This window comes from Rhea pennata, chromosome 10, assembly GCF_028389875.1.
Source record: "Rhea pennata isolate bPtePen1 chromosome 10, bPtePen1.pri, whole genome shotgun sequence".
Classification (NCBI taxonomy): Eukaryota; Metazoa; Chordata; class Aves; order Rheiformes; family Rheidae; genus Rhea; species Rhea pennata.
In genome coordinates, this window is record NC_084672.1 from 1,847,335 (window position 1) to 1,868,340 (window position 21,006).

The following is a 21,006-nucleotide window of genomic DNA, read 5'->3' on the forward strand; positions in this document are numbered from 1 at the left end:
CCTAACCAGTGCCCCGAGCCAGGTGTCTCTGCAACGCGGCCACCCTGGGGCTGCGGAGGGTTTGTTCCTACATGCTGGGGTCACTTCTCGCCTTTGCTTTTGCACTGGCATTGATTGCATCTCCTCCATGGCCAGCAAGCACACGCGTGTGAGCGGGTGATGAAACCCATCACAACCAAGAGCCAAGTCTGGGCAAGTGCATCACAAAATCTTCTTTCTTTAGTGCAGAACTTGCATTTATTTCTTAAAGGTTTATCAGAATATCACAAGCTTTTGTTCCCCCTAGCTGGGATGCTTCACTCTCTGCAGAGATGCTTTCAGTTTTGTCCTTGTTAGTTTGGGCTATCAGTGCACATCTCCGCCCATCCCTCATGGTCACCATGAACCAAGCACGGACTAGCTGAATACCTCTGCTCTTCAGCATTAGCGCAGAGAGGCTGGGACACCCACCAGATCTTTTTGGCCTCCAAAGAGAAAAGCAGCAGGGTGCAAAATGGCATCAAAGCTGGGAAGAGAGCCAGAGCCCCCTGTAAACCTGTGGGGCTGCTCACCCACCATGAGCAATCATCTGGACTTTTAGTAATTACGGAGTTTTTGGTACCTTCTGCATGCTGGGTTTTTCCTTTGTGTGTTTTTTTTTGTGGGATTTTTTTTTATTTTGCTTTACTCTCTCTCTGCTCCTAGCAAAGACTAACAATTTGCCACCACCGCCACCCCCCCCCCCCCCGCCGCGTCCCCTGCCTGCTCCATACTTGGCACAGATAGGTGGTTTCTCAGGGAGTCCACAAAACAACTAATATTGGATGCCATGGTGATGAGTCCCAGGGAGACAAATCAGCTAATAATGCGGGGAGTGAACGCAGGCTGACGTTGCCCGCTTGGCAGATACAGCCTTGCCTCGTGCAGCAGAAGCAATCGTACATACTGCTCCGTGTCTCTTGTAAAGCTCCAGGAGCTTTCCTGCCCACCTTAGCGCACACTGGATCACAGCCTGCAGGAGAAACCAATGCAGAGCTTATTTTGCTGAGAAAATCGCTTCTGAAGTTACTTGTGTCGGAGCAGAGCTAGTTCTTTAAAGCGGTGTCCTGGCTGCTTCACCTTTAGAGGCAGAAGGTGGCCCTGATGTGCAGCACTTTTTGCCTTTTCCTCCCCTTCCCTTCTCCATACAGAAAGCCAAGGTGCACACAGACCCTGCGCACTGCAGAGCCAGTGCTGGCCCCATGGGCAGCTACTGGTAAATGTAACTGGACGGAGATCTCGGCCAGACTCAAACTAAATGTCACCTCTGCTCTGTTAATGGTATCAAACCTGCTTTTTATTAAATCTCAGGTGTATTAAGAGATAATTAGTGGGTCCAGGGTGGCTGGGCAGCGTTATCCAAGAGTCACAGGCAAAATAACGTTCCTCTCCGGTCTGCGTGAGGAACGCGCGATTCCCCTTTCCGGCGTTGCGTGGCACAGGTGGGTCTCCAAGGCTTTGCAAGCAGGGCTCCCCCGCCCCGCTCTCCTCCTGCTCTAGGGAGTACTGCAGAAGAGCCCTGAGAAAGTCGCCGTCCGACTGCGCGGCTTACACGCTGTCCTTCGACACGTCCATCTTCATCATCGAGAGCACCAGGAGGAGGGTGGCCGTCGAGGCGACGCTGGAGAACAGGGGTGAAAACGCCTACAGCACTGTCCTGAACATCTCTTTCTCGAGAAACCTCCAGTTCGCCAGCTTGATTCAGAAGGTGACGATGCATCTCCGGAGGCTGCGATTACGGGAGGGGAAAAGTCGCGGCGAGGAGGGGGCCGTGGTGGGGTGGCAAGGCCAGCGACGGGTCCCTTGGTCGTGAAAAATACCGTGGGCAGTAAATCCTCATGCCGCAGGGAAGAAGAGCCGGTCACCCACCGCTAGGGAGCAAGAAGAAACCGTCGTGTTGCTCAGGCTCAGTTTGCTGAGGGAGATCCTTTGCTTTCCAGAGGAGCTTCTAATCCTGGCCAGATGAGAAAGCAGAGTCCTAAACCAGAGCCCAGTAACTTCTTTATACCTCATAAATCAAGTGTATTTGTGGGGTTAGTTTCTAAGCATCTATGGGGTTTTCAGCTTGGCGATGCAAAAATATTTTAATTTTGAATGCTTGAAAATAGCTACTTCCCACTTTATTTTCTTGCTCCCAAACGCGGGTGAAATTCTCCCGTTCTATTTTCTTACTCCTGCAGCTTGAAAATACTCAACGCACGGAGCCAAGTTCCCGTCAGGGATGAATTTTTGCAGCTTGAGTTATAACCCCTAAAAATACGGGCTGATAAGGGGAACGCGACGATCGCTCAGAAGCGGCCGGAGGTTTCCCGGTGCGACGGTTTCGGGCGGGGGGGCAGCCCCGTTCGGAGGCTCTGCCGCGCTCCTCCCTTCGCCCCCCGCACGGCCGCAGGTCCCGCTCCCCGCGCTCGGTATCCCCAGCGCTTTGCCAAGAGAAAACAGCGAGGCACGCCGCCCCCAAAATAAGAAAAACGTAGGGGGCTGCGGTGCGTTTTCTGATGGGAAAAAATTAACCAGGAGATTTTCCAAATTAACCAGGACAAAATACTACGCAGAAAGCACGATGCAGCAGCGTTTACAGGGAATATTTTTAGCTAGTTATGAAAACGTCGCTCTGCTGATGCGTTCTCGGCTGCCACCGCTTATAAATCAGCAAATCGGCTCCCGGCGGGGTCGGGAGACGGTGTTGGCGGCCGCGCAGAGACCCGCGTTAAAAGCAGCGCCGGCCCCAGCAAGCAGCCGGCCCCGGCGGGGAGCGGCGGACGAGCTGGCGCCCGTTCAGGCAGCAGGAACGTAGCCGTCAAGACCAGTAAATTAAATATCACTCCTTAGCTGATGACTGTACAGGATAGCATCTCATGTTATTTCTTGATACTGCCCCGTGACTCCTGATCACAGAAAAATGTTCTTCTTTATGATTACTGTGCCAACAGTAATCAGATTTATTGGGTCTTTTTCATTCATTGCTCTAGTTAAATTTCTAAACAGGATTTAAATCGGAATGCTTGAAGTTGCTTGCTAGAAATGCCCCTTTCTGGGAATGACCCTAGAAAGCGGCCCTAGAAATTAAGAAATTAAGGCGCTAGAAATTAAGCTGCATGGGACAGACTTTCCGCCCGCAGCAAACACGGGTTTTGCCCCCCTCCACCGCCAAGCTAAAGCACCTCCAGGCCGTCTGCGGAGCCGCGGGAGGGGGCTGCTCGGGCCGAGGCGGCGCGGGGGCCGTTGCCGCCCGCGTCAGGACGCGCTGCATCCCGTTTCAGGACGACGCAGACGGCAACATCGAGTGCGCGGCCGAGGACAAGCACCCCGGCCGGAAGGTGTGCAACGTGAGCTACCCGTTCTTCCGAGCCAAGGCCAAGGTAAAGCCGCTTCCCTCCCGCTTTGCAAACGCCGGCGTGCGCGTGGGGAAGGCAGGGTCCGCGCTGCCCCCGCGCTCCGCTCCCCGCAGCTGGAGAAAGATGCACCGGCGGGAGGGGGGGCCTGGATGGCTGAGACGTTGCCTGCAAGCTGCCTTGAATTCTAGGAGAGCTTCAGGCCACAAGGGCAAAACCAGCTCCTCTGAGTCACAGAATTTGACTCTAATCCTTTGGAGCAGCGTCGATGTATGTGACGGAGAGCAGACCGGGGGCACGCGCGGCCCAGCCAGGACCTCGCGGCTCTCGGGCGCAGCCGACGCCACGCGAAGGGCTCAGCAGATCCGAGCCTCCCTCTCGCAGGGCAGGCAGGACAAGCCCCGCTCGGCAGAGCTCGCCCCGGAGCAAGCGGGCTCTGGCTGCCCGGTCCGGCCCCCTCCCGGGAGGTTTGCCGTTGCCTCCAGCGGCAGGTTTGCAAGACCTAAGTTTGGCGATTGGTAGAGCGATGGCAGATGCAACCTGCTGATCTTCAAGATCCAGATTTTTCCACCTTTGCTTGTTACAGTGCGTTTTCCTAACTCAGGAAACACAAACATCTGACAGCTCCCTTGCCGAGCACTGCCCACCGTCCCGCGCGCTCGCGGGAAAGCGGAGCGATACAAGTGGGCTATAAACAAGCAGGTCACGACAAAAATCTTTCCTAGACACAAACCAATATGTTAGTCTGAAGCCTTCACTTGTCAGAAGCTTGAGAATGACGGATGCTGCAGGCACCTCTCTAGAGTTCAAAGCTCCCCAAAAAGCGGTCTCGGATGCTTGTGGCCGTAGACGAAACTGGAGCAGCCTGATTCCCCATGACCTACGAGGGCTGAGAATGCATCTGCGTGGCATCAGGTAGCCCAGGTCCTGCCAAAACAAAGACAAGCTGGAAATGGAAATTTGGCCCGGGAGCTGCAGGAGCTTTAATATTATAATCAGCTGTGCAGGCCCAGACGGTTTGAGGTCATTGCCACAGCTCTTGCAGATGTGACATTTATCACATTTTATTGTTGTTGGAAGCTCTCGCGGGCGCTCCTTCGCCTGCCAGCGGACCCGTGCCGCAGATGGGAGTTACCGGCCGCTTGCTGCAAGGCCCCGGGGGAGTTTTTCCCCTTTCGAGGGGGGCTGCTTTGTTCTCGGCCGAAGAGCTAAAAATACAGCGTGCAGGCAGAGCAAAAATCCGGAGCAAAAAAAAGGCTCTGCCGAAGGCCCCCGGCGCCTTGCGCAGGGCTGCCCGGCGCGCCGAGAGCGCGGCGGCTCCGCTCCGCGCCCGGACGGCGCGCGCTGGTTTGGGGTTTTTTTTTTTTCACCCTCCCCCCCTAATATTTTCTCCAATCTGTTCTCAATCTCTGCAGGTAGCTTTTCGCCTGGATTTTGAATTCAGCAAGTCGGTTTTTCTTCCAAGCATGGAGATCTATTTGACCGCCAGCAGGTTAATGGTCGCGTTTTCTCGCCGCCCCCTTTTCACGGCTTTGCCGCCTCAATTTGCTGCCGGCACCGATGCTGCCTCCTGCCCCTGCCCGAGCCCTTTCCCCGGAGCGGCCGCCGCTCCGGTCGTGCAGACGGGAGCCGGGTTTCGGGTTTCCATCCCCGAGGCTTAGGTGGTGCTGGGCATCCCGCGGGGAACAGCATCCCTGCCAGCCCCGTGAAGTCTCGTTAGGGCTTTTCTTCGTTTCCACCCGTCACGGTGCCAGAGGGCAGCGGAGGGTTGCAGCGGGGGCCGCGGGGCCGCGGGGTCTCACCGCCCCGCGCTTTGCCTTGCAGCGACAGCGACGAGAGCGAGAGCACCAGGGGGGACAACGCCGTCCTGCTCCGCTACCCGCTCAAGTACGAGGCCGACCTGCTCTTCACCAGGTGCGCGCCCGGACGGGCTTCGGGCCCCGGCGCGAGCGGAGCCGCCCGCCCGGGGCGCTTTTCGGTCATTTCTCTTTTTTTCACACTCGAGGCGGCGGGGCACAGAAAACGAGGGATCTTTATTACTCCTGGTTTATAGAGGCGGGGGGGGACTCTCCGTTTTAACAAACGTCAGGGTCGCCCTTCCCGGGGAAGGAAGAGCTTGGAAAGGAAGTAAAACGGGGGCAGGAGACCCGCGTCTGGGGCCCCAGCAGCGCAGGGGGGAGGAGGCGTTTCGAGGCACATTTGGGGGTTTTCCCCTGAGCCCCCCGTGGCGGGTCCTGTTTTCCCACCGCAGGACGTCGAGCTTGGACTACTACGAGCTCAAGCCCAACAGCTCCCTGGAGCGATTCGACGGCCTCGGCCCCCCGTTCCAGTGCCGGTTCAAGGTACGCGCAGGGTTTAGGTGGGTCGCGGCAGCCCCCCGGCGAGGAGCCGCCCCCGACCCCCGGTGAAACGTGCCCCCGCCGCCGCAGCTGCAGAACCTGGGCTTCTTCCCCGTGGAGGGCGTCACCATCAAATTCACCATCCCGGTGGCCACCCGGGGCGGGAATCGCCTGCTGCTCCTGACGGATTTCACACCGGCCCAGGTAGGAAGGGGCACGCGGCTCCGCAGCCGCATCCCGCCGCAGGGCGCTGCCACCCATGCCCGGGGTCCCGTCCCGTCCCGTCCCGTCCGACCGCCTGCACCTGGGGTCCCATCCCGTCCTGTGCCACCGCCCGGGGCCCCGTCCCGTCCTGCACCACCGCCCGCGCCTGGGGTCTCGTCCTGCCTGCACCGGGGCCCCGTCCCGTCCCACACCCGGGGTCCCGTCCCGCGCTGCCACCCACGCCGGGGGTCCTGTCCCGTGCTGCCGCCGCCCCAGGGCTCCTCGCTTTGCTGTTTGCTTGGCTGCAAATGTGGAAAACGGCAGCAGCCGGAGGGTTTAGTCCAAACAGTTTTCCGAGCCGGCATCGCACGCGTCGGTGCGGGTCGGCGCGCGAGCGGCTCTCCGACCCCCCCCGTTTTCCTCCGTCCCCCCCGCTCCACGCAGGAGAACGCAACCTGCAACGTCTGGGGAAACGCCACCGACTACCGGCGTGCGCCGGCGGAGGAGGACCTCCTGGGGACCCCGCAGCTGGTAGGCGGGCGCGGGGCGGCCGGGCTGCGCCCCGGCACCGCGCCGAGCCGCGCCGAGCCGCGCCGAGCCGCGCCGCCCAGCCCCGCGGCGCTGCCGAGCCCGGCCGCCGGCACGCCGCCTCCTCCTCTTGCAGAACCACAGCAACGCGGACGTCGTCTCCATCGACTGCGACGTGAAGCTCACGCCGAACGAGGAGACGGATTTCCGCTTGGGCGGCAGCCTGTGGGTGAAGTCGCTGAAAGCAGTAAGTCCCGCAGAAACGGAGCCGCTGGAGGAGAAATGCCCCGGGGCAGAAGGCGCAACGCGGCGCGCGGCTCCCGCCCGGCTCCCGCCCGGCTCCCGCCTGGCTCCCGCGGTCCCTGCGTGGTGGAAGCGCCGAGGACGCGTTTCCCCATCCCCGTCGTCCCACCCGTCCGCGTGCAAAACCTCGCGCGGCCTCCGGGGTGACTTGCCCCGCCGCCGCGGAGGGGCTGGGGCTATGCCGAGCCGAGCCGAGCTAAGCCGTGCTGTGCCGAGCCATGCTGTGCCATGCTGAGACATGCTGCACCATGCCAGCCATGCTGTGCCCAGCCGTTCCATGCTGCACCATGCCCAGCCGTGCCATGCTGCACTGTGCTGAGCCGTGCCATGCCATGCTGCACTGTGCCAAGCCATGCCAAGCTGCGCCATGCCGAGCCGTGCTGCACCGTGCCATGCTGAGCTGGGCCATGCTGCACCATGCCGAGCCGTGCTGCACCGTGCCAAGCCATACTGAGCTGTGCCGTGCTGCACTGTGCCGAGCCATGCCATGCTGTGCTGTGCCGTGCCATGCCAAGCCGTGCTGTGCAGCACCATGCCGAGCTGTGCTGCACCATGCCGTGCCATGCTGCACTGAGCCATGCCATGCCGAGCTGTGCCATCCTGCACCATGCTGAGCTGTGCTGCACCGTGCCGAGCCAGCGCTCAGGTGCGGCCCCGGGGCCCACGGGCTCCTCTCTCCCCTCGCAGCTGAAGTTCAAGTCGCTGAAGCTCACCACCAACGCTGTGCTCCAGCGGCGCTTCCGGAGCCCCTTCGTCTTCCGCGAGGAGGACCCCAGCCGGCAGGTGAGCCGGGCGGCCGCCGCGTCCCGCTGCCGGCTCCGCGGAGCCCCGAGCGGCCCGGCGCGGTGGGAGCCCGCTGTGTCCCTGCGGCCGGGGCAGTGGTGACGCTCGGCGCCTCGCAGGTGACATTTGAGATCTCCAAGCCGGAGGAGTCGCGGATCCCCATCTGGATCGTCCTCGGCAGCACGCTGGGAGGCCTGCTGCTCCTCGCCCTCCTCGTCCTCGCGCTCTGGAAGGTGAGGGAGCACCTCGGAGCCCCGCGTTCGTGCCGGTGCCGTGGGAAAATGCCGCCGGCTCGGGGCCCCGCCGGTCCAGGCGGGAAAGGCTGCCGCGGGCACGCGGCTCGGTGCTTACGGTGTGCTGAGCCGAGGAAATCCCTCAGCACGGAGCGTGCGCTGGGCTCGCCGTGCCGGGGGCACCGAGCAGCGGGGGAGCCGGCTGGCACCGGGCGCTGGCTCCAGGGACGCAGCGGGGTGTCCAGGGGCTCCCGCGATGCCCACGGTGCCCAGGGGCTCCCGCAGTGTCCAGGGGCTCCCACGGTGCCTGGAGGTGCCCACGGTGCCCAGAGGTTCCCACGGTGCCCACGGTTCCCCCGGTGCTCAGAGGTTCCCACGGTGCCCACGGTTCCCGCGGTGCCCACAGTTCCTGCGGTGCCCAGAGGTTCCCACAGTGCCCAGAGGTTCCCACAGTGCCTAGAGGCTCCCACGGCACCTGGGGGGCTCCTGAGGTGCCCACGGCACCTGGAGGCTCCCACAGTGCCTGGAGGTTCCCACGGTGCCCAAAGGTTCCTGAGGTGCCCGGAGGTTCCCACAGCACCCAGGGGCTCCTGCGGTGCCCAGAGGTTCCCACAGTGCCTGGAGGTTCCCACAGTGCTTAGAGGCTCCCACGGCACCTGGGGGCCCTCGTGGTGCCCAGAGGCTCCCACAGCACCTGGGGGCCCTCGTGGTGCCCAGAGGTTCCCGCGGTGACCAGAGGTTCCCGCGGTGCCTGGAGGTTCCCACGGTGCCAGGAGGCTCCCACAGTACCTGGGGGCTCCTGTGGTGCCCCGAGGGGCTCCCGCAGTGCCCCACTGCAGGGCTGGGCTGCTCCAGGGGCCGCTCTGCAAAGGCAGCGATGCTCTGACCCCTTCATGCATCTGGGGTGGGGGAGTCAGAGCCGATGAGGGGGGAAAAAGAAAGAAAAAGAAAGAAAAAATCAAAAAAAAAAAATCAAAAAGCTTCTCTTTCTAGACGGCTTCCCGTATTGCTTTTCCAGCATTCTTAGGATTCTGCAGTGTCACAAGAAAGTGTTAAATACGAACCCATGTCAGTAACGTGCGCTGAAAGCTTTAACATCAAAAACACCTATGGAAATCAGCTTCTCTGAGCACCTTTGAGTTTTCCGTGTTACCGATGCTCAGGGCCCCGGCTGCCTGGCAGGATCCCTTTAAAAGAACCGCGGTTCAACGCAATCGGCCGAAGTAACGGCGAGGTTTTCTTTTGTCTTCTCTTTAATTCCTACAGCTTGGCTTTTTTAAAAGTGGCAGCCGCAAGAGAGATTCGGAGCAGGAGCAGAGTGCCAAAGTGTTAGAATGAGGCTGCCCGGCGAGCGCCGCCGGAGCGCGGCTGGCTGCCGCCGCCTTGCTCTTACCTTCCCGAGCGCGGAGCGTACGGGCGTCTTGGTGCCGAGGGATTTGTGTGCCGACCTCTGTTTGCATCGAGATGAGACCACAGCCCTCTGTGTGATGTTGCCTAAACAGACCCCCCCCCCCCCACACACACACACCCCAAAAAAATCTTCCCCCTCCAAAAAAAAGATAAATAAATAAAAGGCAATTGGGTGGCCCTATGCCGTGGGCGCAGCAAAGGTATTTCAAACTGGTTTTTAAAACAGCGCCGTCGGCCAGGCGAGCAAACGGTCCGGCCGCCCCGGTGCCCGGGGAGAAGCTCTGCGAAACGGAGCGACTGAATGGAGATTTTAATTTGCCTTCCTTTTAATGCACTGAATACAAATAATAGCAAATTAAAGCACCTTAATGCAAATCTCCAGTGTCCAGCTGTATATACTTATTCTAAAAATATTTACCTGTTCAAAACAAAAAAAAAAAAAAAAAATCAAAAACCAGTTTGAAGTGTTTTCTACAAACGGAGCAGTTTCAAAGAGCGTGTGTCCAGCAAGCATCTGAACATGTATTATAATTGTATATACTTGGTGTAATGCAAAACCAGATGGTCAGTGCTGTTTGACAAAAATCTTTCTTTTGCATAATAGAATTATTTATGCTAATATTAATTTTATGAATGGAAAGCAAGCATATGTCCACCTGATGTGTAATGAAGTTTGTTAAATACTGTCTTAGCATTTTTTTTTAAGGATTAAAAATACAGTATTTTAAAAAAACAAATTAATAGTTTCCAATACCATTCTGTGTTAACCCACTTCCACCAATGACCGGTTTAGCAGGAGGTGAATTTTTCGTGCCCGGTGTAGGCAGAGCGGAAGAGGATGCGTTTCCACCTGGCTCCCCGGGGGTTATTTTGCTGTAAAAGCCTTTTGCAGAGCAGCTGCAGAGCAGCCTTCTTTTAAAGGGACACTGTCAGGCGGGCGACGAGGGGCTGCGAGCCCCACCGGGCTGTGCCTGCCGTTGCGTGGCAAGTAAATAAATTGAGGGAGAAAAAAAAAAAAAAAAAAAGGGCCGGGGTAAATCCAGTTTTCCTTGCTGGCACCCTCAGCTTGGAAACGATCACCGTGCAGGGGCTCGGGCTGCGCTGGCGAGGCGAAGTCCCGGGGCCGGGGCCGGGGCCGGGCAAAGGCGCCCGGGCCAGCTTGGCAGCGCCGCGTCTCGCCCGCCTTACGCAGACGCAGCTCTCGCTGTGCCGCTGGAAGCGCCCGAGCAGGCTGCGCGCAGCGCGCCGAGGGGGTCCTTGCGGCATCCCCCCCCCCAGCCCCGCGCCCTGCCCAACCCTCCGCACGCACCGGGCTCGTGCACAGCGCGCACAAATGCCGCCGAGCATTTGTAAACACGGAAATACTGGGAAAAACAAGTGTAACATTTGCGTACATGAGCTTAATTTTCAGTTAATTATGTCTGGATTATTTTTAAGGCTCTCTTGCTCCACGGGGGTTTTTGAAATGCTGCAGAATAGGCCCAGAAGCAGCCGCGATGCCCTCGGAAGTTTAGGAAAAGCAGCATTTTCCGTGACCGTGTTCCCCTTCCACGCTGCCGCAGGCAGACGTTGCCCCCACCAGTCTGAGATGCTTAAAACCTAGAAAGGCACAACCGTGGGATGGGACGGGGCGCTGCCAGGTTACTTTTTGAGATGGTCGTTTAGGTCCATTTAGGAATTTTGCTAAAAACCTTTGGGAGGGTGAAGCCTGGCTTCAGCGCGGTGCACGCGAGCGCTGCACACACACCTTTTTTTTTTCTTTTTCTTTTTTTTTTTTTACCCTCCTCAAAACCCAGGGCGTTTGAGCGCGGGGTGCGTTTGCAGCGGAGCCGTCCGTAGCCGAGGCAAAGCCGTGGGACGTGGGCAGCGCCCGAGCCGCGGCTCTGCGCCTTGCTGAAACGTCACGTTCAAGGGGCGACACGTCTCCGTCTTCAAGGCCAAGTCAAAATGCAAAAGGATTTAAAAAAAAAAAATTACCTGAGACCTCAGTTAAAACGATTGTGAGTTTATTTATACCCACAGGTTTTTATCAATTTAACTGAAAGCAGGACACTGAGTCCACAGTTCCCACCCAGTCTGGCTGCCGCTTGCACCTGAGCAACCGAAGGCTTAAGGGGAGAAAAGCAATGATAAACCGAGGTTACACCGAGGGCTCACCTCCCCTTGGACCCAGAGAAAAAGGAACTGTTCTCATTTTCCTCAAACCAAAGTTTAATTCTGCAGCTTGACACATTCTAAGCAGCAGATCCGGGGACTGAGCGGGGACTGAGCGGGGAGGGGGCCCGCGAAACCCGAGCGGGTCCGCAGCTGCGGCCACAGCCGGACGGGAGCAAAGGGCACCGCCGGCACACCGAGAGCCAACAAATCGGCAACTAGTGAATGCACAAAGCAAAGACCAGGAAAATTTGATGCAAATTTTAGATTATGTAGCATAAAGTATCTCTTTTTATTAAAAATATTCCCAGGAGTTTTTTCCTGTAGGTATTTGAGATCGTCAATACTGTGCATTTGAGATAGTCAATATTGTGCACGTTTAGCTTTAGAAAGGGCCTAGAGACCACCAACAGAGCAGGAATAAGTGGATCAAACAAGGACTAAAAGTCAGTCACTACTTGTAAGCCATCAGTTTGACCACAAGGCTTAAATAAAGCGAGTGAAAAAAAAAAAAAAAAACCAACCGAATAACATCTTTGGGGTTACTGATCCCCACCAACGGCTGGATTAAACAGCAGCTCTAGACGAGCAGTAGTGGGCAGGCAGCGTAATTCATGCCAAACATACACAATTTGAGTCCATCCAGTTGCAAAAAATGCATTTTTTTTTTTTTACGAAAAAAAATAAAGTTTTCCATGCTAAGCTACGTGCTCTCCGCTGATGTCGGGGCCTGTGCAGCGCTTTCCCCGGCACGGGAGATGCAGAAACCTACGGGATAAATATATGAAAACCTGTGGCTTGAGCACAGCCGGCTGCGGCCGAGGGCCGAGGCTGCAGGGAGCGGGGCCGGGCGCCCGCGGGCCCCCGCGCTCGCCTCCCCAGGGCGCGTTTGGGGAGCCGCTGGCGCAGCGAGGGGGCACGGGGCACTCACCGAGGGGGCACGGGGCACTCACCGGCGCTTGGCGTGGGCGCTCGCAGGGAGCTTTAAGCAACTGCCCCGGAGGCATCAGCGCCTGCGCCCTTCCCGCCCGCGAACGCCGCCGGAGATCGAGATCTCCCAGGCGAGGCGGGCGAGGGCCCCAGGACGCCGCGGCGGCGGCGGATGCCGGGCGGCTGGAGCCTCCCGAGCGCCCCGCGGCAAGGCTTCGCCCCTCCTTCCGCCGACGGGTCGCTGCTGCTCGCGGTGACGGTGACGGCGGCCTCTCTCCTCAGGTCTTCACCTCCTGACATCGGCCCGGGAGCAGCACGGGCCAAGGGGAGCCCCGGAGAGCGCGCGGCGAGGAGGGGTGCTCGGAGCTACAGGCAGCGAGGAAGCAGCAGCTTTCCCAGGAGAGCGCTCGGTGTAACATTTTTTTCTTATTAAAAAGCAGAATTTTGGGAAGTGGAGCTTCCTTTACCTTGTTGTTATCTACAGATATTTCAAACATGCATGGCTGTTCCAAGAACGGGTTTATACAGGTATTTCACAAGAACACAACACAGAATAATCTGTACATCAGAAACAGATCCTGAGAAAAACAGTGCAAGGAAATACTGCCTCAACCAATCATACAGCAATCGGTAATTACTTCCATTGGAGCAACTGAGAATGCTTTCTGTTATCTACTACTACCTCTATAACAAACAATATTAGTCACTAACAAGTGTTTAGCTTTCTCCCTTCTTCTCAGCCACTCTCCCAAGTCAAACAGATTCACAGACCCTTGATCCCCGTTTTTAACTAAATGCACATTACGAATTACAGCCGCGCACACGTCAAAAGGATCAGCAAGGTATCGGAGATCTGCTTGACGCACGGGGCATAGTATAACAGAAGACTTTCTTTTTTTCTATAGGGCACGTACACATTGATTCGCATATTGGTTAATTTTAACTGAAGCCAGCTACCAGCAACCTGCCTGAGGAAAATCCGTCCGGTGTGCGTTCTCAGGGTGCTCGAGCTACAGGTTCAAAGCTTTAGCCATAACGGACGCAGCCCCGACGCGCGAGATTAAAAGCCTTTACCAGTTCATGAGATGAGCCACGGCGAGTTAAACATTTTTTTGTGTTTCCAGCAGTCATGCTAAAAATCACCACGGTAGAGCCTCAGAGAAACGCAGAGCTCCAGCTTTCCTTACGACTTCAAATCGATGCGTTTCACAACACAGAGGAAGACATTGAAGGTAACAGTTTACAGGAACACTAAAAACCTTCCCAACTGTGTTATAAAGTCCACTTGTTGCATTAAGGCCCCAGGTGGCTGAATTTGGCTTTGCCATTTTGCCCAACATCCAACTGCATTTTTTTTTTTAAAAAAATTCATGCTGTAGTCCAAACCTACCTGAGATATAGATAGCAAACACATTTCCCATTTCAGGAGCTAGTTTTCATTCTAGCAGAGTGAAGTTTGCAGTTCAGAAGGCGTAACATTTCTAAAGCTTTTCCCTTTGAGGAGACACGCCAGCCAGCGCTTACAGTACCATACAACCAAAGCAGTGCTATTCTGCTTGGCACTAGACAAAAACTAGAGTTACAAACTAATTCCACATTCAATGTTTATTTATTTGTAATACAAATAGAAACGTGTGCCCAAATCTTGCCTTAAAGTTCTACTCAGATTGTTTTAAAAAACCTACAGAACATTCTTTCATCTTCTGACAGTTAAAAAGCTGCATTTAAAATAAACAGTTTTCAGTAGCCTGTCAAAACAAGTGACATTTTACTGTTGGAGTATCTGCAACTTCTACCAAGGAGAAGTACTTTCTCAAGCAACAGTTTTATTATACAATCAGTTGCTTACCATAGAAGATCTTATGATAGGACAATTTTTTAAAAATCAGTTTTAATAGAGATCATCATAATGAAAGGAGTAAAAATCATGGAAAAATTCTCAAGTCCAATTCAGGGAGGCACAGACTCCATGCTTATTGGAAAAACCAGTTTCAAGCAGTATCACGCTCCAAAGGAAGACTCTCTTTGGCGACAGACTACTCCATTAGGAAGATACAGCATTCGGAATCCAAGAGTGCAGTTATACACACTTTGAGTTAAAAAGGTGCATGTCCATCATCAAAATAACCAAAACAAGTTAAAAGCCTTTTTCGAAATGTTGGGACACACACAAACACAAATACCCTACAAGTTTTCTAGGTATCCATGCATGATCTTTATAAATGAGCAACTTAGCTACATAAAAAGAAACCATGATTCTGGTTCATTCAGATCTATGTGCAAGTTCCTTTTTCGTAAGTTATTCAATACTTACTGGAGCATTGTAAATGAAGAGCTTGATAATTCAACTGTTCTTAGACGAACATACCCACAGTTGAATTGAAACCTGTATTTCCTAACAGAGCATTCCATACTTCTGTTGCTGTTGATAACTGCTGATCAAATTTTAATAAAAAAAATAAAAATTTAAAATGTTACCAACATCTTCAGCATTAACTGAAAGGCATAAAAAAGATGGTGAGGTATGAGAGCAATAAGACGCTCTGTATGTTGAAACTTCACTTTTAGCCAACTACCACGTAATTTCCAATTGTTTTTTTCTCATCTCATTCCAAGAAGATTTTAAACTTGCAAAGCTACTGTATCGATAGCATGGTGACACAGGCTTTCAGAGGTGCCTTTGTAAATAACTACTTGAAGCACTTGACTGCAAATCGTAGGTGAAAATGTATATTTGAAACAAAATATTTTGCACCAATTACATTTGTTTTCCTTTCATTTTGTTTATAAAACAAGAGATAACAAAGCAAACTTTTAATAAAAAAAAACTAAAATCTCAAACACCAGATCTGATTACAGGAAAATTATGTGGCTTTTCTCCCCCCTCCAAGATCTGCATAAGAACTGAGGCTGAAGACCGAATGCAAAGAAACCAAACAAATAAAGAATGGAGAAAAACAAATCTCTGTATATATATATGTATTCTCTTGTCTGCAGTGGATGTCTTCACCAAATAGCACCACCATGAAAGATTTTATGTAGCCTAGTGAAACTGCACAAATTCTTCTAGAGTTCTGGGGATCTGGTTTTGGTAGCTGATGTTATAGATCCGTACTGCTCGGGCAGCCAGGCACTTGAGACTCAGCTTCATTTGAGTTTTAAGGAGTATTTCAGAGACCCCTGTTGTACTTTTATCGAGAGGAGTTTTCTTCTGTTTATTCGTCATGTCTGTATGCGCCCCGGCCTCCACCAGGCTAATGATGATGGAATGCAACGTCAAGAAGTCACTGATGGGCCTGTGGTACTGGACAATGATGTGGAGCGGGCTGTTTCCTTCGTTGTCCACTGCATTCACGTCAGCCCCACAATCTAGCAAGAGTTTTGTGACAAGCGCGTTGGGAAAGCTGCAGACATCATTCGTGTGGAAGTCATCCACCGGCGTACTGGAATTGACAGCATGATGCAGCAAACTAGAGCCATCCCGAGTCCTGGGATCGAGATGAATCAGGTTGTAAATCTGTTTGTTGATTCGTGACTGATCCTCTTCACTGCACTGGGTCTTGGTAGAGATGCAAACTAGGTAGAGGAAGGTGAAAATATTGCATTCGTAGTTGTCCATGGCTGTGTGGATGTCAGTGTCTTGGGTGGGTTTGATCCTGGACATTCCTTGTTCTATTTCCAAGACACTGCATCTCAGAACGCTCTCGATGTCCTTGGCTTTAACAGGCTCATTTAAGTGTATCATCTGAGAAAACACTTGAGCAAACCTCAGGAGATCCTTGTGAGTATTCCTATTGCCTTTTTGTCTTAAATGCAAAGCATGGAGCCATAACTTGATACACTGTTCAAACTCCATGTTATCTGCATAAACAGCCCCACGGTAAATAATGGGGTGAGAAACATCAATATTGTCCGAGCCCAGAATTCTTTCACGCACAATGAGGCCTTCCATGTGAAGGGCATCTCTGTCCTGCCTAATAGACTCTAATTCCTGAGGAGTTCTGCATTCAGTTCTGTTTCCATAAGCTTCAATTTGTGGAAGAACTTCTTTTTCAATTATATTCTCGCTGTCTCTGTACCTCTCCAGCATTGCTAAATATAAATAGTGATAAGTCTTCATTATATCATAATTTTCTCTGTCGTTTGCAAATGAGGCACCCAGAAGTTCCAAAGCTTCAATCCTGCTTCTTCGATCGCAATCAGCATGAGCAAGCAGCAGCTCGACCACATCTGCCTTGCAGCTCTCGGCTGCTACTTTCAGAGGAGTCATCCCATGGCCGTTCACCATCATCGCTGCCTTCCACTTGACCAGCTCCCTCACTATTTCCAGATGGCCAGCTTCAGCTGCAAAGTGTAACGCTGTCGCACCACAGTGGGCTTTGGCATTGGGATCGGCGTGCTGCTCGAGGAGGTACCTCACCACATCCGTGTGGCCTTTGTAAGCCGCAATCATAAGGCAAGTGTTGTCGTACTTGTTGGCAATGCTGATGTTGGCATTGTTTTCTACCAGGTATTTAACAATGTCCAGTCTGCCATCAAAACACGCAGCCCGCAGGGGAGTTGAATTGGTCACCGTAGTGTGATTCACATTGGCTCCATGACTAACAAGCAATTTGACAACTTCAAAGTGTCCAGCTCCTGCTGCACACCAGAGAGCTGTGGCTCCATCAATAACAAAGCTAAAAATGTAAAGACAGAAACAAGCAGTTAAACTGCCGCTCTTTTAAAGAGAGCTGAGTCTTTTAAAGACAGACGAACAGCATGCAAAGAAGCAAATACCCAGCCATTAAAGATATTTTATAGCCATCCTGTTTTTATACTTGAAGGAATTTACCAGAATGGTCAAGGCAAAAGAACGAGTCTTATCAAGTACACAGACCTCCTGAAGGAAGAAACGTTGGAAGTTGAGACTTCAAAGCAGCAAAGGGGTTTAGCCACATTTTCCACTCGCACTTCCTGGGCCGCTTTGAAGATCCCACCTCAAGCTCCAGCCCCCAGCCTACCCAGGCCTCAGGAAGAATGATTACAAGAATTACCATCAATTTGATCCCACATGTGAGAAACGGACATGTTAGAGGGAAAACTTAAAGTTCACATATTGACAAAAAGAACAAAACACAGATGTGAATAAAGGTGTAGCTATACAATACACTGGCTTTGGCAGCAAAGCTGGCTTATGAAGTTCATATCCTAGCACTTGCTCTCTGCCCCCGTGCTGTAATTTGCCACCCCTTCCACAGTGCCAATGTCTGTGAGACCACACTGTAAGTTTGCACACAGCAATCTAGCTAAAAAAAAAAAAAAGAAGAAGAAGAAGCAGAGGTTATTCTAAGCAGTTTTGTTTCAGAGATCTGTTTTACATTATGGCCATGTAGACAGCTTACTGGCACTCATAAATGAGAGGACAGTTAAGTTTAGCAAAGGAATCACGGTTTCTTTAGCTGTTTTCATTCCCAAATCCAACATGTCGCATAATTACAAAGATAAAGGCTGATGTTCTTTCCATTCCACCACGTCTTTGAAGTAGCACTTAAATGTAGAAACAGGAGGCGTTCACACTGCAGTTAATATACACTCGAAGCACATCCCAAACCACGGAGGAAGGACAAATATCTTATTTCCACGTGTCCACAAAGTCACGTTTTCCAAAGTTAAAATACTGTTGCACACGAACTTAATTTTAACAGTGGTTTCTATCACTCCACAAAACTGTTGCAGCCTAGTAGGAACAGTTGCGTGGCTACTTGTAACTTCAACACCTATAGACAATGCTCCAGAGGCCATGCCAAAGCTCTGGAATGCAGAAATGTCTATAGAGCAGATGTGGCTACCTTCACTCACAGTAAGTTCATTATTTTGCAAATAACCATACTAAAGAGCACTTTTATATTAAAACAGAGGTAGAGATTTCAGTGTCAGGATCTAAGATTTGTTAACCAAGTAATTTATAGGTGTGCTACAGGTATATATATATTCACAAGTCCAAAGGCCAAAGTGGATTTTCTGTGTCATAAGATGATAAGAGGAATGAAAATAATGCCAAGTGTGATCCAGGGACATCTGATCTGGGGACTCCTCGCGAGGCTGCCCCTCCTAGCGAGGCCAGAGAAGAGGTGATGGCACACTGTGCCCATTGTGGCTCAGACAACACTTCCTTTAATCTCTATCGGGCCACAGCTCTGGCAAGCAGAGTCACCAGCCCATCAATGCCCAGCAACAGAAAAGAGAAAATGCAGCAGCAAAGCGGGACCCTTTCTAGCACTGCCTGCCAGCAGAGGCCTTTCCTCTACCTAAAATCAGGACAGACTTCCCTCAGCCTAGGCATTCCCAATTTTTGTTTGTGAAAGGAAGGTTGGAAAAGAATAGGAAAAAAAACACACAAGCAAGTCAGCCTCTCCTCCTTCACTCAGCACATGAGAATCAGTAGTTTTTCCTTAGTTAGGTGGAGCTACACAGACGTAACTGCTGCCTGTCAAGCCGAAGCTGGATGGAAGTTATCACTGGGGGCCCACTACTCCTTCAGCACCTGCAGTGAGCTCCCTTTCTAATACCTGTAGCATATAGTAAGCAACCTGCAAAACCTGAAGCTGTTCATAAAACAAATGTAGCTTCATGATTAGTCAGCCTCACTTTTAAGAATCACAGATGAGCAAGTACTTGCTGAGCACTGTGGGAGATCTTAAAAACAAGAGAGAGAGTGACGCTAATAAAAACGAAGTTCAGGAATGCGCAAATACAGCAGCCTGCAGTCGTAACCTGAGTACAGGTAGCATTACTTCAAAGTCTGGTAACAGCTCAGCACGTAACTTCGCTGTACCAAAATACATACACTAGCACTGTCAGGAAGTTAAAATTCATTTAGTAACAAGCTTTCTGCAATGATCTAGCCACACTTCACAGAACAAACCCATTTACAAATATGATTTGACAACACAGTCTCTACATACAGACATTGGCTACAAGAGTTAGCTGCTACCAACAACAACAATTTCTTCTTTCTTTTTCTAAGCATGTGGATGGCCACCACAACAAATGTGTCGGAGTGTCATGCACCTGGACAACCTGTCTTCAGCCAGCTCCCTGAGATCAGAAACCAGCCTTTTCCAAGAACAGGAGCACGAACACCACTGTCCTGGCCACATCCCAGCTCAAAGCAATGCATTCCCTTCCTCCTACCTCCCCCTGCTGCTTCGGAGAGACGGTACACTTTTCCTCACCTCCGGTCTTAAAACGTCACCTGTCACCCTGGGCCATCCTGCACGTTGGTTTTGAGGGGTGAAGGAAGGGGCGATCCCTATGCGATCTGCACATCTGTCCAAACCGGACGTGCAAAAAGACACAGTGGGAGCAGGCAGAGGCGTGGCTCTCGCCGCGCGGACAGCACTCACCCTACGCTCACCCGGCCTCCGGGGGACGACCCGAAGCCTCCCGCGACCCGCGGCCCCAGGTGATGTCACAGAGCGGCACGTTTTGGTGCGGCTCGGGCAGAAAAGGCCACCCGCCTAGTGCGGCGCAGCGTGCCAGGCCACAGCAAGGCCACGATCCTCGCCGTAACTTCCACTGGGGAATTTTGGAACAACACGGGCATCTACGGCGCTTACGGCAGCTTTATGAACGCCAGCTGAGGGAGCGGCCGTCCGTAAGGTGCTCCGCTGTCCACGCAGCTGCTCGATGAGCAATAAAACGAGGGCGATGAGCTTTAGCAGCTCGCAGGAAGGTCGTGCTGAACGAGGTGCCTCGCACCAGCGGGCTCGGCCTGGAAGGAAAGAGGGCGAGGCGCTCGAGGCGCTCTACGTACCCGTCGAAGCGGACTGTGCCGGTCTGCTGGGTCTGCACCCGGTAGTGCTCCAGGAGCAGGCGGACCACCTTGGTGTGGCCGTTGCGGGCGGCGATGATGAGCGGCGTGGAGCGCTGGCCGCCGTGCTGGCTGACGTAGCCCAGCAGGTACTTGATGTCGCTCTCGGAGCGGTTGAGGAGCAGGGCGGCCAGGGTCAGCACGCGCCCCTCGCTCGCCGCCTTGTACACGTAGCCCGCCAGGCCCTCCATGGCGGCCTCCTCCTCCTCCCGGCTCCGGGCCCGCCGCCCGGGCCTGCCCGCCGCCGCTGGGGCCGGGGCCACGGCCGGGGCGGCCTCACCCTCCTCCTCCGCTTCCTCCGTCCTGCCTCGGTGCCCGGCGGGGGGCACATGCGGCCCCCTCGGGGCGAGCGGCCCCCCAGGCCCGGCCAGCCCCTCCGGACCGGCGGGGAGGCGGGGGAGCCCCAGCGCCCACCGCCGCCTCACCCGCCCCGCGACGCCCGGCTGCGGCCGCCCGCCCCGGGCCCTCGGCCCATCCCCGGGGCCGCCGCCACCGCCGCCGCGCAGCTCCCCCCCCCCGGGCCCGGCGCCGGAGCGGGGACGCGAACCCGCGGCCTCAGCGCCGCTTCCCCCCGGCTCGCAGCGGGGCCCTACGGGGGCCCACAGGGGCCTGCAGCGGGCGAGTGCGCGGGACGCGCCGCGCCTCCCCGCGGAAGGCCGCGCTCCGGTCGGCGCGGCGGGCGCGGGGCGCCGCTACGGGTCGCCGGAAGGGACGCGCGGGGCAGGCGGGCGTCCCCGGGCCGCTCCTCCCCCCGCCGCCGCCGGAAGCGAACGCGGAAGCGCCGCGGCGCAGCGCGCCCGCCGCCCCCGGGAAACGGCGGCGGCGCAGAGGCGTTCCGGGGCTCCCCGCTGCCCTCCCGGCCCGTGCGGGACGGGACCCGGCTCCCCAGCGGGGGCGGCCGGCCCGGGGGGTGG

General features: G+C 54.5%; 2 protein-coding genes across 4 annotated transcripts in view; one reads left to right on the forward strand and one right to left on the reverse strand.

Annotated features, from left to right (window-relative positions):
* The window catches only part of ITGA11 (integrin subunit alpha 11), a 43,900-nt gene extending 32,074 nt beyond the window's left edge, over positions 1 to 11,826 (forward strand). The window contains exons 20-30 of one of the 3 annotated variants that reach the window (XM_062583977.1): positions 1,519 to 1,726; positions 3,282 to 3,380; positions 4,769 to 4,845; positions 5,178 to 5,267; positions 5,605 to 5,695; positions 5,783 to 5,896; positions 6,341 to 6,427; positions 6,561 to 6,671; positions 7,415 to 7,510; positions 7,630 to 7,743; positions 10,950 to 11,826. In XM_062583977.1, coding sequence (XP_062439961.1) covers positions 1,519 to 1,726; positions 3,282 to 3,380; positions 4,769 to 4,845; positions 5,178 to 5,267; positions 5,605 to 5,695; positions 5,783 to 5,896; positions 6,341 to 6,427; positions 6,561 to 6,671; positions 7,415 to 7,510; positions 7,630 to 7,743; positions 10,950 to 10,958 — 1,096 coding nt within the window. In that variant the 3' untranslated portion in view covers positions 10,959 to 11,826. Of the gene's footprint in view, positions 1 to 1,518; positions 1,727 to 3,281; positions 3,381 to 4,768; positions 4,846 to 5,177; positions 5,268 to 5,604; positions 5,696 to 5,782; positions 5,897 to 6,340; positions 6,428 to 6,560; positions 6,672 to 7,414; positions 7,511 to 7,629; positions 7,744 to 8,761; positions 9,891 to 10,949 lie in introns of those variants that run through there. The other 2 variants (XM_062583975.1, XM_062583976.1) reach the window with 2 other exon arrangements.
* Positions 11,143 to 20,539, reverse strand: FEM1B (fem-1 homolog B). Its single transcript, XM_062583978.1, has 2 exons — positions 20,036 to 20,539; positions 11,143 to 16,916 (listed from the first exon to the last, which is right to left on the reverse strand). The coding sequence occupies exons 1-2, from the start codon at positions 20,281 to 20,283 to the stop codon at positions 15,281 to 15,283; spliced, it is 1,884 nt and encodes a 627-aa protein (XP_062439962.1). The 5' UTR covers positions 20,284 to 20,539; the 3' UTR covers positions 11,143 to 15,280.
* Between the last annotated feature and the right edge of the window lie 467 nt (positions 20,540 to 21,006).

What these genes read in the sequence shown, in the direction of transcription:
- FEM1B (XM_062583978.1), bottom strand. Translation starts at nt 20,283, where the DNA reads ATGGAGGGCCTGGCGGGCTACGTGTACAAGGCGGCGAGCGAGGGGCGC. An exon ending in GGCACAGTCCGCTTCGACGG is followed by an intron (nt 16,917 to 20,035) that starts GTACGTAGAGCG and finishes TTACATTTTTAG; the next exon opens with CTTTGTTATTGATGGAGCCA.